Source organism: Gossypium arboreum, chromosome 13, assembly GCF_025698485.1.
Source record: "Gossypium arboreum isolate Shixiya-1 chromosome 13, ASM2569848v2, whole genome shotgun sequence".
NCBI classification, from domain to species: Eukaryota; Viridiplantae; Streptophyta; class Magnoliopsida; order Malvales; family Malvaceae; genus Gossypium; species Gossypium arboreum.
In genome coordinates this window covers 3795-22104 of record NC_069082.1, presented here as the reverse complement: position 1 = coordinate 22104, position 18310 = coordinate 3795, and the positions used below count along the sequence as shown (strand labels likewise).

The window sequence follows — 18310 nt, the reverse complement described above, 5'->3', positions numbered from 1 at the left end:
GTCCTGTTGTATTTGATTTTTCTTCTTATTCCAACCATGAATATCCTTGTCATATCCTGGCTTGGTATAAGCTACTCTGGGGATATCCCCTTCATATTTCGTCCCGGTTCAGAGTTTTCACTGCTCGGATCAGTTGTTTTATTGTCCTGTTTAGATTTTTTATGCTTCTGGGTCACTACCTGTCATTTTTATTCCAGGCAGGGATATCCCATTTCAGAGATATCCTGGTTTTGGGATATTTCAGCTTGGTTATATCCCATTTGAAGGATATCCCTACGTTGGTTTAGGGTTTTTTTTTTGAAGAAAAATATTGGGTTATTATTAAACTGCAAAAACACGTAAAACTATCAAGACTTAAGCAAAACAAAAGTATGGAAAAATAGGCCTAATTTTATCTGGGTCTAAGCACATCATGATAGTAATATTTAAGGAAAGATTGTATCTTCAATCTATAAAAATTGAATATAACTTTTCTAAAGGTCAAATCTTATTATGCTCTTTTCAAGATATATATTCTCTTTATAGTTCAAAATTTTAGGTTATATTCTCCTTTATAATTTCAGATATATATTTTATAAAATTTTCTAACAATAAAATTATTTATGAATTGCTAGAAAAGGTTATAGTATTTACATTTAAAATATATGGGAAAAATAAAATTGACATTTCTTAGTTTGAAATGCCCAAGAACTATCTCAAATTTTAGGCTTCTCTATGTTAGTCACCACATTTAACATCACTGATCTACTAGATTTTAACTATCCTTTTTAACTCATTATATATTTGATATGGTAAATAGTATTATTTTAAAAATAAATATATTTAGGCATTGAGAATATTAAATTGTATTAAATGAAAATTTGGAAGGTAAACAACTCAATTATCACTTTATTAAATGAGTGTATTAAATAGCAATAGTTACCGTTGGCAGGAGAAGATCCCCTCTGCCCGTTTTCATCAGTTCTTTCAAATTCCCTTCCTTCCCATTTCTTCACCATATCTTTCTCTTCAAAATTTTCCTCTCTCATCCGTTTTCATCTCTTCCTTCTCAATTGTTTCTGTTATTTTATTATTGTGATATTGAAATCACTTGCTTCATCCATAGATTTTCTGGGTTTTAATGATGAATGCTGTTAGATTCTGGATTTCCCTCCTTTATATAATTGTATTTTTTTTTTATGGTTTATGTGATGGGGAAGCTATATTAGTATTGGATTGTAGTTTAGATATTACTGCCAGTTTAAACATGACTTTTTCAATTCTCCATCATAGTAAAATAGTGAGCTTGGTCTGTAAATTAGCCTTTTCTCTCTTAGTATTGTATTGTATTTATTTATTTATTTATTTTTTTGCGTCGCTGCTATTGCTATAAGCAAAACATTTAAGAATTCTGAAGCCTATTTTTGGAAGAAAAAAAAATGCATGGTTTTTTGCTTTAAATCAAGAACGTATGTTTGGAAATACTTTACGTTTGAACTGTTAGCAATTTCTACTCAAATATGATTATTTTGCCACTTCCTTTTTATAATATATATTTTTTTTGCTTTTGTTCCATATAACAAATTTTAAAGAAGAATAATGGAAATTTGAAATTTCACAGATGCTAGCTGGTGATCAGGGTGGAATTTACATCATTGGGATATCTAAATGATCAAATGTCTTTTATGTACTGTTCTGCTTACTTGATGGTTAACTTAACCACTTGAATGTCAAATAATGCTCAAGAACCTATTATTTGCCTATGCATTAGGGAATAAGAGGCATTTATTTATTTTTAGTATATAAGTAGTAAAATCCTATCATCTTTCTTTAGGTCTTGAAGGAGGCCTCTAGGCTTTATGCTGCAAGTTGTGTCAGGGATATTGGTCCTGATCTTAGACCAAACGATTATCAGAAGGATGATGGGACTGAAGGTAAATCCAATGGAGATAAGAGTAGGAGTACAGACACAGAACCTTCGACCTTGGAGGATATTGGTGAGGAACTTTACTTTGTGGTTTCTTATCTTGAAATGTTCCTGTAAGTTGTCTGTAATTAATCAAGAAGTATATAGCATGACTTGAAAAATATGCGGCATAATATATGTGCAATAAACCATTCGATTCGTGCTTGAGACATCTTACGGAGTTCAGTTAGGTTTTCATTTCAATTTCCTTTTTCAGTAGAACTTGTCTACAGGTTGCATGGAATTTATTCTTTGATTTCTTTTTCCCCTTGCTGCTCAGAGTCATCCGTGATTGCATTTTGTTTTATTGTGTTGTTGGCACCTGTGTTCAAGTCTTATATTTTACGCTTCCATTGGCATATTTTTGGTGAATCCCTTCTTCACCAGACCAAGGTTCAGTTGTTAAGGAAGTTATAAAATTACTGTTTATCTCCTAGCAGTCTTAGTTAACTGGGTTTCATTGTCTATAGCCATTACAGTGACAATCATATCGTTATCTTATCCTACCTAGGTACTTTTTTTTCTTCTTTTTGGCATCACTCTGAAGAATGATAGCATGATGTGCCATCTGCCAACATTCTACTTTCTGAACATCTTAATATATATTTCTTTAACTGATTTTAGAAAGAAAATTTTTAACTCATGATAATTTTCTACTTATTCTGTCATCATTTACCTTGTTGGTACAGCTTCTTTTTTATAACTAAAATTTTTTAGGCCAAATTTCTCTCCTCTCACCCTTTCTTTTCTCTTATTTTCCTCGCATTATAGTTTATCTTGTTGAATTTTTCATTGTTTTGATGTTGTCTATGAAAATGATTTAATAGCAATTGCTGCAAGAGGAGGGATGGAGACTTTGGGGCCTGCTTTAGAGAGGTTATACATGACAAGGGATTCTGCATATAGAGATGCTCTTAAGAGTTTCATAGAAGGATATGAAGAAGGTATCCAGAAGGTCATGGAGAAAAAGGAAGATTCTTCTCTAGCACAGCAAGAAGGCAATACTGATAAAAATTCAACTTGATGGCTTATAAGTGCATACTCGGAGATGCATGTGAGTACTTCTCCGGGATACCTATTGTAGATACAAGTTTAGAGATTTGGTGGAGCTGGGTTGGCATGAAATCACAAGAATGATACATGTCCTGAGAACTTTCTTTCCCTCCCCACTTCCAGGTTTGCCCCTTTTGTTCCTTAATAATAATTATTGTTTTTGTAGCAGTTTGCATTAGTTTGTTTTTTGATATGTTCTATTGTATGGGTATTTTCCGTCTTTCTCTTTGGGGTATTTTTTTTATTCGGTTCATGAGAAATTTCTTGGGGGGTAAAGGTGATTTGGAGCTCTAAAATAAATTGAATAACCATGCACTATGATACTTATTTCCTTCAAAGCATGAACTGCAGATTTTTATTTTGCTTATTTGATCTGTAAAATATATGAAATCCTCTTCTTCATCGTAGAGTCATTTCAGTTATGAATCTTTAGTTCACCTTTGTCTTTAGGGTTTTAGGGTTTATTGGTTTGAGTGTAACCCGCTTCCTCTAATGTTACTATGGGATAGTTTGCTTATGTTGTGAATGCTGTGATTACAAGAGTGTCTTTTTGCATATGATTTCCATGATTGCAGTGATTATATTTTGGACTTAAGAGTTTTACATACGGTGACAGGATATAATTTTCCTTAAGATTACTAGAAGCTTATCCCTCACATTACATTTTGGAAATGTTATTGTTATATTCTGGTGTTAATCGAAGTGTTTTCTGCCATAAAGGTTGCTAGATTATTCAATGAAGCTGCTCAGATGTCTCCTGAGGATGCTGATGTACACATTGTCCTTGGTGTTCTGTATAATTTGTCGAGAGAATATAATAAGGCCATTGCATCTTTCAAAACTGCTTTGAAACTTAAACCTAATGATTATTCTTTTTGGAACAAGCTTGGTGCAACACAAGCCAACAGTGTGCAGAGTGCTGATGCAATATTAGCTTATCAACAGGTAGCCTCTTCATGATTCCCCTTTGAATAGTGGTGGCCTATCTGTATACGACCTGATATGTTAATTTCATAATTACTTTTTTTATAATTAAAAATTTATTTTTCCTATCATAGAATTTTGGGGTTCTCTTTCCTAAGTTGGAGTACCTGTAATGTGTGAAATTCAAAATATATGAGTACTAGGATTTTACTAAGGATCAATTTGTATGGTGTGTTTCTCACTATTTTGCATGTTAGGCTAGAATAAAAAAAAATGAATTATGAAGGTGTTGACAATGTCGGCAAGGGTGCTGTAACTACCTGAACCATTTGAGGTGCAAGATGTAAAAAAAGCACTTTTTTGAGTAAATTAAGGTGAATATGTAAATTTTTGCTTCTTGAATCAAGGGGGCTTTTTCGCTTCTATACAAAAAAGTGTGCCTAGGACTTGGCTTGTGCGTAATCAATTGAAAGGATGGCATAAAGAAATGCAAAACATGTGATAACCCAACATGTCAATTTTCTGTGTGCCAAACTCATATGGGTTGCATCATCTTTTCCTCTATTTCTCTTCTTTCTTATCTTTCAATGGTAAAGTGATGCATTGGTGTGTTATACAGCTCTCTTATAGGGTTGAATTATTTACTTGCTCCATCTTTGTAACCTTAGGCTGCTAAATAGAGTCTCCAAATAACATGTTGCACCTAGTTGGACCTTAGAAAACAAACTAGCTCTTCTATTAAGCTCCATGTAGTTAGTTGTTTGATTTGTTGGAGCTATTGGTTAATTTAGATGATTTGATTATGCCCTTCCTCAATTTACATATACCCTTGATCATCTCTTTCAAAATGCCTTTTTTTAATGCATTCAGATCTTGCATATGCAGTTTGATTTGTTTAGCCTCTGTTACTGAGATTGTCCATTTAAAATTATTTGATGATAAACTTCCCTTTGCCTGTGGTGGCCATATTTTCAGCACTATTGAATTTAGTCTTTTGGTCTATGTTTGGATCTTTAGGCACTAGATTTGAAGCCAAACTATGTGCATGCTTGGGCAAACATGGGTATCAGTTACGCTAACCAGGTTTGTTATATCCTACACTGTTCTCTCATTGTCTTGACATTCATGAAAAGGGAACTGCATTTCTTACTTTATGTCTTCATTTCCTTTTGCATATTTCTGAGATGGTCAATCCTTCTAAATGAAAATTTATGGATATGTGATCAGGAATTAAATCACCTTGTTTTCAAAATACAGGTCTCAACATATTTTGGAAAAAGAATTCGTTCGAAATAACACTAGTCTTGATGGAAAGATGAAAGCTTATTTGATTGGTTAATAACAAATTTTTATGGTCTAAAATGAAACCCATTATGTATCTAAGATTAATTTATTTTTGGTAAGGGTACTCCCTTATTTGACACACCCTTTACCATGTACATACCTCACAAATATCTTGTAAAAGTTGACACGAGATATATATCTCTATCAAGAAAAAGCAGGTTGGGACTGAATTGAATAAAATGAGAAGTACACTAATTTTGAAATTGTACTGGGCGTGTGGCGTAATGACCAGCTTATTCCCATATTCTCTCCTATTTTTCCTTTATTTCTAACGTTCCTCTCTCCTTTATTAGCTACTCTTTTGATTAGTTTTATGTATGTCCAGTAGGCCCATTCCCTCCCCTAAAAATTACGAAACCAATTACTCTACCCCTCTTAATATTTTATTTTACCGATGAAAATAAAATAAAAATATTATAATATTGTTATGTTATAAAATAAAAACCCAAAGTTTCTCTCCGTTAAATCAAGATAGCAAAACATTATGGAATTAGTACTGTCAATTAAGTTTGAAATACTTGACTTTGATGTGGTCACCTAGCATTGGAAGACATGAAGACATTGTACTCCACCACATCAAAGCATTAGAGTCTGGAAGAGTTCAATACTTTGTACATTAAGTAATCTGCTGTTGTTTTAACCATCCCAGTATGTCATTTGCCTTGTGATGAACTACTGACTAAGGAATATATTTTGAATGGTTGGTTGTTTATGTATTTGCACAGTAGAGCCTTCACAGTAGAAACTCAATTCTTTTAATCCTTTTTAATTTCATCTGTAGTAAAGTAACAATTCCCATGACTTCTTCTGTAGCTTAGTGTTTTGAACATGCCATGGTGAAATGTATTATATTTTTACCTTTTAGGTTTTGACATGAATTTTGAATCTAAAAGCAAAATAAGGAGACAATATTGTGGAAGATTGTTATGTTTGGTTAAAGAGATTTATAAAGCCTAAACATGCAGAATACAAATAATTTTAAAGATTTCTTGTTTTTTTCCCCTTTAAGTTCCAGTTGTTACCTTTTAACTATTACAATAAATCAATAAATCAGTGCAACACAGAGTAGAGGTTCTTTTGTTTGCGTTAAGAGCTGTCTATATAAAGGGCTGTGTGTTTTATTTTTGTTTAATTTGTTTTCACTAGCGGTCTTGCTAAGGGTAATAGATGAGAATTTTTTGGAATTTTGAGGGATGCTGATTGTATTTAAGAGGATGGATTCTAAGGAATGAACGTGGAAGTGGCCTTATGCCTTGAAATTATTAGGTTCATTAATTGGTCAGTTAGCTGGTCAAATGTTTTCACGGAAATGAGATAGCAGATGTATTAGGTAAGGTTGGCATTTGAAGGGAAGTATTTTCATGGCTTGATGGTGATATTTGTTCTTTTTTATTTAGTTCTCTGTGCGATCATTGGTATTTTCAAGTCCTGGCGCTGTCTGTTCTTACTTGGTGTTTGAGTTTTGGTTGACTTGTGCTACTGATGTTTTCATTCTACATATTGGTTCTGAAATGTCTTCGTCCTTTGTTTGCTTTTTTGAGTGTTGTCAGTTATTAGTGAAAGTTGTCTTAACAAAAAAAGAAGATACCAGGGCTTTTCATGTTCAAGTAAGAGTTAGAAAGAATGCAACTGGCTCGAGAAAGTGACCTTTAGAAACTACAAATATAATGGGTATCTCCATTGACAATGGTGATGCTCTTTTCCTATTTATATACATATATATATTAATGAACACGGGTCTTCCTGGCATTCTAGGTGATAGTTTATTCTTAATGGAGCTTTGGATATGTGGTAAATATTTTCGTTTTGGGGAGTAAATTTTGGTGCAGAAATTGCATATTAGTCCAACATCATCTATGTATTCAATTGAATGTGTTTTCCGTCTTTTAAAGATATTGCTTATTGATTCCTCGATGAAGATACCGTTCAATCGCTGCATTAGAGATGGAGATTTGTTTATTGTATATGAGAGGCATGATACCATGAAAGCTATTAAAGTGTGCGAGAATTCGGTTCTTCAAATTCGTTTCAGTGTATTTAAACATTCAAATTCGTTCCATAATTTTCAGCAACAGAGGTGGGTTCGTTTACCTATTGGCTTCGACACCGGAGTTATGGACTTTGGTTCTAAGTCATAGGACTCAGATTCTTTATATTGCGGATATTAGCTTTGTGATTATGTACTTGGAAGTAGTTCCGGGTTGTTTGGTTCTTGAATCCGGGACCGGTAGTGGCTCATTAACAACATCGTTTGCAAGGGTTGTGGCACATGTGTATACCTTTGATTTCCATTAACAGATGGCTGCCTCAGCTAGGTAAGCCTTAGTGTTTATTGTTTGCAAAATTGCATTGTGATGAATATGATATAGTAATTCCTTAGGTTAAACTTGAATACTGGGTTATCTTTAGTTGATGTCTTCATAGATCTACATTTTGTTGCCATGATGCTTCATTGTCTCTAATTGTCTCGGTTTACAGATCTTTATTAGTTTCATTAGTGAGTGCATTGTTATGAAATTTTGGTTTCAAAGCTAGTTATGAAATATGATTTTAGAAACTGCTTAGGTTGAGCTTGAATTCTAGGTAGATTTAAGAAATCTGTTTAGGTAGATGTATTCTTTGAAATACGACATTCTGTTGCTGTCATGCTTCGTAGTCTCAAAATTATCTCGGTTTTGTGGAACCTTGCGTAGGACTCATTTACGATGCATATTTTGTCCCATTATATGGTTTCCGTTTGTCTAAATGATAATAGGAAGATCCAAGGATGGCTGTTTATTTTTCTTTGATTCTTCTGTGTTGGTTCGTGAAAGAAGGAATGTTTTGTAATATTTCACTCCTTCAACAGAGAGGACTTCGAGAGGACTGGAATAAGCACTTTAGTTACCATGGGAGTTCGAGATATTCAGGGTGAGGTATTTCCCGATCAGTTTTCTGGGTTGGCTGACTCCGTATTTCTGGACCTACTGGAACCTTGGCTAGCCATTCCTTCAGCTTGCACATGTTGAAACAAGATGGAACTCTGTGTTCCTTCTCATCGTGCATCGAACAAGTGCAGCGTTCATGTAAAACTCTTAGATCTGAGGTTACAAGTAACATATTAGAATTAAGTTATCCTAACTTTTTGAAGCAGTTTTTCTTTTAAAGCAGTTTCAAAACTGCTTTGAAACTTAAACCTAATGATTATTCTATTTGGAACAAGCTTGGTGCAACACAAGCCAACTGTGTGCAGAGTGCTGATGCAATATTAGCTTATCAACAGGTAGCCTCTTCATGATTCCCTCTTGAATAGTGGTGGCCTATCTGTATACCACCTGATATGTTAATTTCAAAATTACTTTTTTTATAATTAAAAGTTAATTTTGCCTATCCTAAAATTTTGGGGTTCTCTTTACTAGGTTGGAGCACCTATAATGTGTGAAATTCAAAATTTATGAGTACTAGGATTTTACTAAGAATCAATTTGTATGGTGTGTTGGTCACTATTTTTCATGTTAGGCCAGAATAACAAAAAATGAATTATGGTGTTGACAATTTCGGCAAGGGTGCTGTAACTACCTGAACCATTTGAGGTGCAAGATGTAAAAAAAAGCACTTTTTTGAGTAAATTAAGGTGAATATGTAAATTTGTGCTTCTTAAATTAAGGGGGCTTTTTCGCTTCTATACAAAAAAGTGTGCCTAGGACTTGGCTTGTGCTTAATCAATTGAAAGGATGGCATAAAGAAATGCAACATGTGATAACCCAACATGTCAATCTTCTGTGTGCCATACTCTTATGGGTTGCATCATCTTTTCCTCTATTTCTCTTCTTTCTTATCTTTCAATGGTAAAGTGATGCATTGGTGTGTTATACAGCTCTCTTATAGGCTTGAATTATTTACGTGCTCCATCTTTGTAACCTTAGGCTGCTAAAAAGATTCTCCAAATAACATGCTGGACTTAGTTGGAACTTAGAAATTAAACTAGCTTTTCGATTAAGCTCCATGTAATTAGTTATTTGATTTGTTGAAGCTATTTGTTAATTTAGATGATTTGATTATGCACTTCCTCAATTTACATATACCCTTGATCATCTCTTTCAAAATGCCCTTTTTAATGCATTCAGATCTTGCATATGCAGTTTGATTTGTTTAGCCTTTGTTACTGAGATTGTCCATTTAAAATTATTTGATGATAAACTTCCCTTTACCTGTGTTGGCCATATTTTCAGCACTATTAAATTTAGTCTTTTGGTCTATGTCTGGATCATTAGGCACTAGATTTGAAGCCAAACTATGTGCGTGCTTGGGCAAACATGGGTATTAGTTACGCCAACCAGGTTTGTTATATCTTGCACTGTTCTCTCATTGTCTTGACATTCATGAAAAGGGAGCTCCAATTACTCTAACCCTCTAACTATTTTATTTTACCGATGAAAATAAAATAAAAATATTATAATATTGTTATGTTATAAAATAAAACCCAAAGTTTCTCTCCGTTAAATCAAGATCCATTGTCATTAGCTTATTTCTCTCTCTCGAAAAAGGAAAAGAAAAGGTTTCTGATCGATGAAAATTGAGGGAAATTTGTATCAAACTTGACATTAGTCCCTTGTTCTTCTTAAATAATTCCTTATTCACCTATGAGTTGGCAAATTCTGTTCATCCTGCATTTTCCCGGAAGCCAAATAGGAGACTTAAATGTTTTTAATTTAGAAAATTTTGTTCTCTTACGGAAATATTGAAAAAATACATGTTTTCAGTTGATCCCTTTATTCTCTCCAATTTCCCTTTAATTTTTTCTAACGTCTTTTTTCCTTTACTGGCTGTTAATTTTCTTTCTTATTCTGTTCGGGCTTTATCTTTGTCATATTCTGACTCGGAATAAGCTATTCTCCGGATATCTTGCCTTTTCTTATTCCGATTCTGAATCTTTGGCTTCCGGTTTATGGGTTTTAGTGCCCGGTTCAGCTATTTTTTATTGTCTGGACCGGTCAACTTGTCAAACTTATTCCGGCCAGGGATATCCCTAGAATGGGATATCCTGGTTCGTTGTTATCCCATGGTGGTATATCCCGGCCTTGGTTTATCCCATTTTAGGAATATCCCGATTCCCCGCTTTTCTTTCCCAAGTAATTTAAAAAGGGTATTAATTACCATAAATGTTACCGTTGTCACGTGGGGATTTAGAAAATTAAGTTCTCTCTCTTCCATTCATAGCTTCCTCGTTTCTTCACCTATTCGAAATTTGAATCCTCAAATCTATCTCTTCTATCCATAGCACCCTATTTATTCATGACTCCTCTCTCCTTGTGTGTTTTTGAATTTCTTCCTCTCATTTTTTTCTAGTTTTGGGTCATCGAATGCCAAAAAAAAAAACACAGAAAGACGCTACTCTAGGTTTTCTCTGCCGTTTTTGGTTTTTGTGATTTTTTGAAATTCTCTGCTTCATCGGTGGCTGATTTCAGGTATTGTTGGAATTCCTTAAATTAAGCAGATTTTTTACCTTAGTTCTAGGAATTTTCTTGTACTATTAGCCATAATCAAATTACTAATTTTTAGGGATAGGCTAATTTTTAGAGATTATTTTCTTTTTATTTTTCTTGCTATTCTTTAAAAGGCTATAGTCAGATTAGAAAAAATAAGAATAATTCTTCCTAAACTTGTTCATGGTATCAGAGCATCAGGAATTCAGTTGATCATACTATTTCTTCTCTTTTCTTGTTCTGTTTTCTCTGTTAGAAACCCTACTCTCATGGGTGACACCGAAAATTCCTCTGAGACTCTTCATAAACTTTGGCTAACCAAAACTCAACTCAAGGCTTTTCATAAACTACTCAGGACTCCTACAGCCAGTGGGTCACTAGCTATTCAAGGTACTGCTTTAAATACTATACACGAACCTATCACAACTTCCTGGATACTAGACTCGGGTGCATCCGACCACATGACAGGTAATCTAAGTTTGTTTCACACCTATTTACATTGTCATGATTACTCTCGGATTCAATAAGCGATGGATCTTACTCATTGGTGGTGGAATTGGGACAGTTAGACTTCTTCAAAATTTTTCCCTTGATAAAGTTTTACATGTTCCAAATCTTTCCTATAATTTACTCTCAATTAGCAAGCTTACCAAGGATAAAAATTACTTGTTGAATTTTTTGCTTTAGGTTGTGTGGTTCAGAATGAGAATCGGGAAGATGATTGGCACTACTAAAGTTGATGATGGCTTATATGTTTGGAACAAAAGCAGTTCACAAGAAGGGATGGCCTTATCTACATCAAAAGAAGATTCTATCATGCTATGGCACCGTAGACTAGGACACCCAAATTTCATGTACTTCAAGAAATTGTTTCCTCTACTATTTCTAAATAAGAAAATAAGTTCATTGAACTGTGAAGTTTGCCAACTGTCTAAACACACTCTTGTCCCTTATCCTTTGAAACCTTATGTTCAATCTCAACCTTTCTCTTTAATCCACAGTGATCTATGGGGAGCCAGTCGAGTAAAAAACATCACAGGGGCTAGGTGGTTCATAACTTTCATTGATGACCACACTAGAGTTTGTTGGATCTATCTTCTTAAAGAAAAATCTTAAGTCTCTAGAGTCTTCAAAAATTTTCTTTCAATGATTCAAACCCAGTTCAATTCAAATACACACCCTTAGAACTGATAATGGGAGAGAGTACTTTAATTCTATCCTAAGTCCTTATCTTTCTGAACAAGGAATCATACATCAAAGTTCTTGTCCTGACACCCCTCAACAAAACGGGGTTTTCGAGAGGAAAAATAGACACCTTGTAGCCGTGGCTTGTGCTCTTATGTTTACTATGGGTGTACCAAAGTTTTTATGGGGAGAAGCTGTTCTCACTGCTTGTCATCTTATAAACCGACTCCCATCTAAGGTATTAAACTTTCAAACACCTTTACATACTCTTCAAAAAAATTTTCCCTTGTTTCGTGTTCCTAATCTCCCAACCAAAACATTTGGTTGCAAAGTATTTGTCCACAACCATCAACCTAACCGATCTAAACTTGATCCTAGAGCCCACACTTGTGTCTTTATTGGTTACTCACCTACACAAAAAGGGTACAAGTGCTACTCTCCAACCTTACACCGGATGTTTGTGTCCCTTGATGTTACTTTCTTCGAAAACGAGCCATATTTTTCAGCCTCTCATCTTCAGGGGGAGATACTTATTGAAGATGAGACCTTGAGCAATCTTCTCATTATACCTAAAGACTCTATCAGCCCTACCACCATTACAAAACCTGCTGAAAATCCTACAGCCATTGTTTTTCCTGTTTTGGAACCTGTTTTCCCTATCTCAACTGTTCAAAGAACAAGAAACAAGGGTGATTAACCATACTAATGAAGAAAACACCCCATTCATTTTGAAAACAACAAGAAAAAACTCGGAGGCTTCGTGTATACTCTCGGAGACATCACCGCTCAAAAGCAAAAAGCAGAAGTGCCAATGCCATCTTTACCCGAGGACTGTCTTGAGGAAGAAGTTTCACCTCATTCATCTTCCATCTTCCTTCCAATTACAGTAAGAAAGGGCACTAGGAGCTGCACTCAACATCCCATTTCTCGGTTTGTATCCTATGGAAACTTGTCTAAATCCTACAATGCCTTTGTTTCTAATGTTGACTCTATAGAAACTCCAAAAAACAAAGAAGAGGCTTTTAAGTCAACCAAATGGAGGCAAGCTGTGTTGGAAGAAATAAAGGCTTTTGAAGACAATGGAACTTGGGAAATATCTAAACTACCTCTTGGGAAGAAGACCGTGGGTTGTAAGTGGATTTTCACCACAAAATTTAAACCAGATGGGAGCATTGATCGATACAAGGCTAGACTTGTGGCGGGGGTTTCACTCAAACATATGGGTTGGACTATGAGGAAACATTTGCACCGGTGGCCAAATTGAATACTATTCGAGTGCTTCTCTCAATTGTTTGTCAACTTAGAATGGCCTTTGATCCAATTGGATGTAAAGAATGCTTTTCTCAATGGAGAATTAAACGAAGAAGTCTACATGGATTTTTCACCGGATTCAAGGAAGCAAGGGCCAAGTATGCAAGTTGAAGAAGTCCTTGTATGGACTAAAGCAATCCCCTAGGGCTTGGTTTAATCGTTTTGCCAAAGCCATGACTAGTAGACATTATACTCAAGGTCAAGTGATCATACCTTATTCTACAAACACTCGGATAATGGGAAGTGTTGTATTCTCATTGTCTATGTAGATGACATAATATTGACAGGGATGATTCTATTGAAATTGAAAGACTAAAAGAGTTCTTAAGTCTTGAGTTTCAACTTAAAGATTTGGGGAATCTTCGATATTTTCTAGGAATGGAGATAGTAAGGTCAAAGGCAGGTATTTTAATCTCTCAAAGAACGTATGTTCTTGATCTACTTTCTGAAGTCGGACTGTTGGGTTGCAAACCAGCCGAGACTCCTATGGAACCCAACCTTAAATTAGGAACTGATAAGGATGGAGAAGAGGTAGACAGGGGAGATATCAACGGTTAGTGGGAAAACTTATCTATCTTTCTCACACTCGTCCGGACATAGCTTTTGGAGTAAGTGTTATAAGTCAATTTATGCATGCTCCTAGGGAGAAACATTTGGAAGCTGCCTACAGGATATTGAGATACTTAAAAGGGACTCCTGGTAAGGGTTGCATTTCAAGAAAGATGTAAATCGAAGCATAAAAGTCTACAATGATGCAGACTGGGCAGGGGCAGTTAATGACAGGCGTTCCACAAGTGGTTACTGCAGCTATGTTTGGGGTAATCTCGTGACATGGAGGAGTAAAAAGCAATCTGTTATGGCACGCAGCAGTGCTGAATCTGAATATCGAGCTTTGTCCCACGGTATATGTGAAGGAATGTGGTTACAACGGCTAATGGGAGAACTAAAATTATCCTATACAAAACCTATAACATTATACTGTGACAACCAGGCAGCAGTTAGCATAGCTCATAACCCTGTACACCATGACCGTACCAAGCATGTGGAAATTGATTGCCACTTTATTACGGAGAAAATTAACAAAAGGGAAGTTTGTGTTTCATATTTACCTACAAGACAACAAGTAGCAGATGTGTTAACCAAAAGCTTGAGCAGAAAAATGTTCGAAGAAATTATGGGCAAGCTGGGTTTGATTAACATCTACACTCCAGCTTGAGGGGGAGTGTTGGAATTCCTTAAATTAAGCAGATTTTCTACCTTAGTTACAGGAATTTCCTTGTACTATTAGCCATAATCAAATTACTAATTTTTAGGGATAGGCTAATTTCTAGAGATTATTTTCTTTTTATTTTTCCTGCTATTCTTTAAAAGGCTATAGTCAGATTAGAAAAAATAAGAATAATTCTTCTTCCTAAACTTGTTCAGGTATGAATCATGACTTCTACTTTGCCTTTGTCTTTGCCATTTCATTTTTGTTTTAGTTTCAGATCTATTGTTTATTACTTGTATTTCATTTGATTTTTTTTTATGATTTTTTTGTTTTCTTCTTTATAAAATCTTTGTCTTTGCTTGATCATCTCTTTTTTTTTTTTCAGATATATTTATTTATCACTCGAAGCAAAGCAAAAGGGAAAGTAGGAGGGTTTTGAGGATAGTGAAAAACGGTTGGTCCTGCTTCATCGGAGATTCATTTCAGGTATGAATATGTACTTGAAATTTGTCTTTTTATTTCATCTCTATTTTTAGTTTCTTATATGTACTTTTTACTAATATACACAAATTTATGTTTATCACTGCCCTGCTTCAGACCTAAATTTGGAGATGCTAGAACATAACTTAAGGTCTTTGGTATATTTTACAAATATTTTTATAGAATTGTGATTAATTCCATATGGACCTGGATGAGAAGGTCATCAACAGTTTGTTATCGTACTAAGTCTTGGGCTCTTCAGGAACTACTTAATTTGGAACTATCAAGTGAATCTTATCTTCTTTCATTTTATCATATTTTTGTAACTTTCTTTTTCATTTTAGTCTGTTGCTTACAATTATGTAGCAATTGGAAAGTTTCCTTGAGTTTGAATAATCTTTGATAGACTTTTGTGTCAATTTTGAGTTAGGGTTTTTAATTTTTTCTAGTCAATTTGGTTCGATTGGATTTGGCTGATCTCCAAATATGGATCAATGTTTTCTCATGTTAATTTGCTAAGAAATAGCCTTTAGTTTTGGGTTAGGCTCGAGGTTAGGCCCTTTAATTTCTCTATAGCTTCTAGTCTGGCTGGCTTGGGCTTTTGGCATGTTGAGCAGTTAAATAGGTGACAATCAAAGATAATGTGTTGTCCTTTCTGTTAACACTAGCTTATATTTGATATTTGATCAACATTAAGTGAAACGTGATAACAAAATATCAAAAGTTTTAATTAGAAAAGCATGAAAATCTTCAGCTATGATTATAGTTTTTGTTTGCAAAACTATAATCTGAGTTTGAAAGTTCTAGCTTTTTAACCTCTTAGTTTGATTTCTATTTGCTAATGTTAATTTATGTTATTGTTTTCTGTATGAATCATGCATTCACCTCGTCAGTTGCATGCGAGAATGACCTAGTTTTATTATTTATCTGTTTGGGGGCAGGTTCACATGAATATATTCTTGCTGTTTCTTTAGGTTAATATGTTAATTCTTTTCTGCTAGGTTTAAGTTTATTTGACATTCATTTGCGCTAATATTATGTTTGTTTGCCTTTTTTTTGTTTGTAGGTCTTAGCTTTTAGGGACATATCTCCCCAGGCTCCTACGCACATTTTAATTATTCCAAAATCAAAGGATGGCCTAATTGGTTTGTCTAAGGTACAATTTTTTTGTCCTCATGACTAACTGAGCAGTAAACATTTATGCCCTCTATCATAGAGGAAACTACAATTATGGCTGGGTATTAATTTGGAAAAAAAGTATGGAGTATTGTTAAAAGAATGCTGCTCAAGTTTTGTCAATTTGATTTGCCTTTTGCGTTTTGCTCACTCTTGATGCTGTATGAGGAAAAGAAAGAGAAGGCAAATAGGAGTGAAATTAAATGGAAATTGTATCGAAAAATTCTGGTGGTAAAGACTAAGAGAGGTTATTAGAAGGTGGGGAACTGAAAGAACATCAATGCTGAGGAAAACCTTAAAATTTGATATGCAAGTATTGATAGGTATTGGCCATAAATCCATGAGATAAATTGAGCTTCTAAATATATCTGTACAATGAAAAACCCTAATAAAAGCTTAAAGCAATATCCATTATTCATCCTTGTTGGAAGAAATTGTCTTTAGAGTTAAATTTCATATACCCCTCATTCGTTGTGTCAAAATAGATGACCTTCCCAATGAACAGAAAGTATGTCACCGATTTTAGAATTAAAAAGCTCATCACCAAGTTATTTCAATCCATCAACTTATTGGAATCGCTAAAAAACTTGTAAGGTGTTAGAATTTGCAATTTGTGTATCCAAGGCTTGTTCATTTGTTTTCTATGTCATAATCATGTTTAAGGTGTCATGTATTTATTATAAGTTTTGACATTTTAAAATGATTTGTAATAGCTTAAATTTTCAGTGGTGTCGGAACAGTGATTCGAGATCACTAAATCCGACAAATGAGTAGAAAATATTAATAATTTAGTGAATATAAGTTAAGTGTGAAGTTAGGAAAATTTTTAAAATAGCGAATAGTGTACGAGAAATAAAAATTTTAAAAATTAGAATCGGAAATGAGATATCGAGAGTTTGAAAATTTAAAAACGAGACAAATATTTTTATAAATATTTAAGGAGTGCTAATAAGTTAGTATTAAAGTTCCGTTAAGAAATTTTAAAGTTTCGATAGCTAATTGAATAAAAAGAATTAAATTGTAACAAATTTAAAATTATGGAAATGATTAAATAGCTTAAATGATAAAAGAAAGAGGGTTTAAAAGGCAAAATTGGAATATTGTAAAATTTACTTAATAAACTAGGACTAAAGTAGAATTATTATTATTTTTCTGCATTCTCATTAGCAAAAACACAATAGAAGGGTTTTCTTAAGCTGATTTTTCATATTTTTACTGCAAATCGAGAACCCGAAGCAAGTTGAGGAAAATAAAAAGTAGCTGATTAGTCCCTGAACTTTTACAAATTTTGTAAATCGACCCAGGTAAGTTCATATGGTTGAAGTTTAATGATTATATGTTAATTTTATGAATTATATAATGTAATATGTATGATGAAATATATTTATTGATAAATAGAGAATAAAATAACAACACAAAAAATTGAATAAATGATTAAATTGAACGGAATGTCAGATTTGAGTACTTTTGATCAGTGACAAGTGATAAGTGGTAACCTCAGCTACACTTATTTGATCAATAATAAGTGACAAGCGACAAGCGACAAATGATAAGTGGTAGCTTTAGTTACACTTATTTGATCAGTGACAAGTGATAAGTGGTAGTTTTAGCTACACTTATCTGATCAGTGACAAGTAATAAATGTGGTCAGTGTAAGACCGTGGCAGGACTATGACTTCAAAAGGTGAGAAGTGATCATACGCAAGACCAAAGTTATACTATGGCAAAGTGAAAGTGAAGTACTCAATTTTTCGTAACCATTCCCTAATTTGATTAAAGAATGATATGTGACAAATGAGCCCAAAAGAATTAAAGGAAATGGATAAGTAGTAATAAGTTTATACAAGGGAACTCACCAATAGCTGTGGTTGACAGGTGAACTTAATAATTGTGTATATTGTATAAGTGTATAAATATTTGGTAAGATTTATGTTTTATGCCTATGAACTTACTAGGCTTCTATAAGCTTACATGAGTGTAATCAATGTCTCTTGTAGATTGACGTGGAAGTATACGGAGGATCGGATTAACACAAAGGATCACACTATCCAGATTATCTTCAGTAGTTTTTGTAAATTTCTTTTTGATTTATATGGCATGTATAAGGTTTGATGATTATATAAATACTAAGACTTGTTTAAGAAATATACATTAAAGTAAAGAATGATGAATATGTTAAATAGTAGTATAATTTGTTATCAAATTGATTGAAATGAA

At 33.9% G+C, this 18310-nt stretch overlaps 1 protein-coding gene across 5 annotated transcripts in view; it reads left to right on the top strand.

Moving 5' to 3' along the window:
• LOC108472393 (peroxisome biogenesis protein 5-like) overlaps positions 1-18310 on the top strand; it is an 18815-nt gene extending 505 nt beyond the window's left edge. The window contains exons 2-9 of one of the 5 annotated variants that reach the window (XR_008276990.1): positions 1814-1976; positions 2773-3121; positions 3719-3943; positions 4940-5005; positions 7336-7581; positions 8115-8528; positions 9520-14923; positions 15984-16430. Coding sequence is in view for 3 of the 5 variants with exons in the window: in XM_053023750.1 (XP_052879710.1) it covers positions 3749-3943; positions 4940-5005; positions 9520-9585; positions 14823-14876 (381 nt within the window). In the remaining 2 variants the exon portion in view is untranslated. Of the gene's footprint in view, positions 1-1813; positions 1977-2772; positions 3122-3718; positions 3944-4939; positions 5006-5179; positions 6601-7335; positions 7582-8114; positions 8529-9519; positions 14924-15983; positions 17398-18090 lie in introns of those variants that run through there. The other 4 variants (XM_053023750.1, XM_053023751.1, XM_053023752.1 and 1 more) reach the window with 4 other exon arrangements.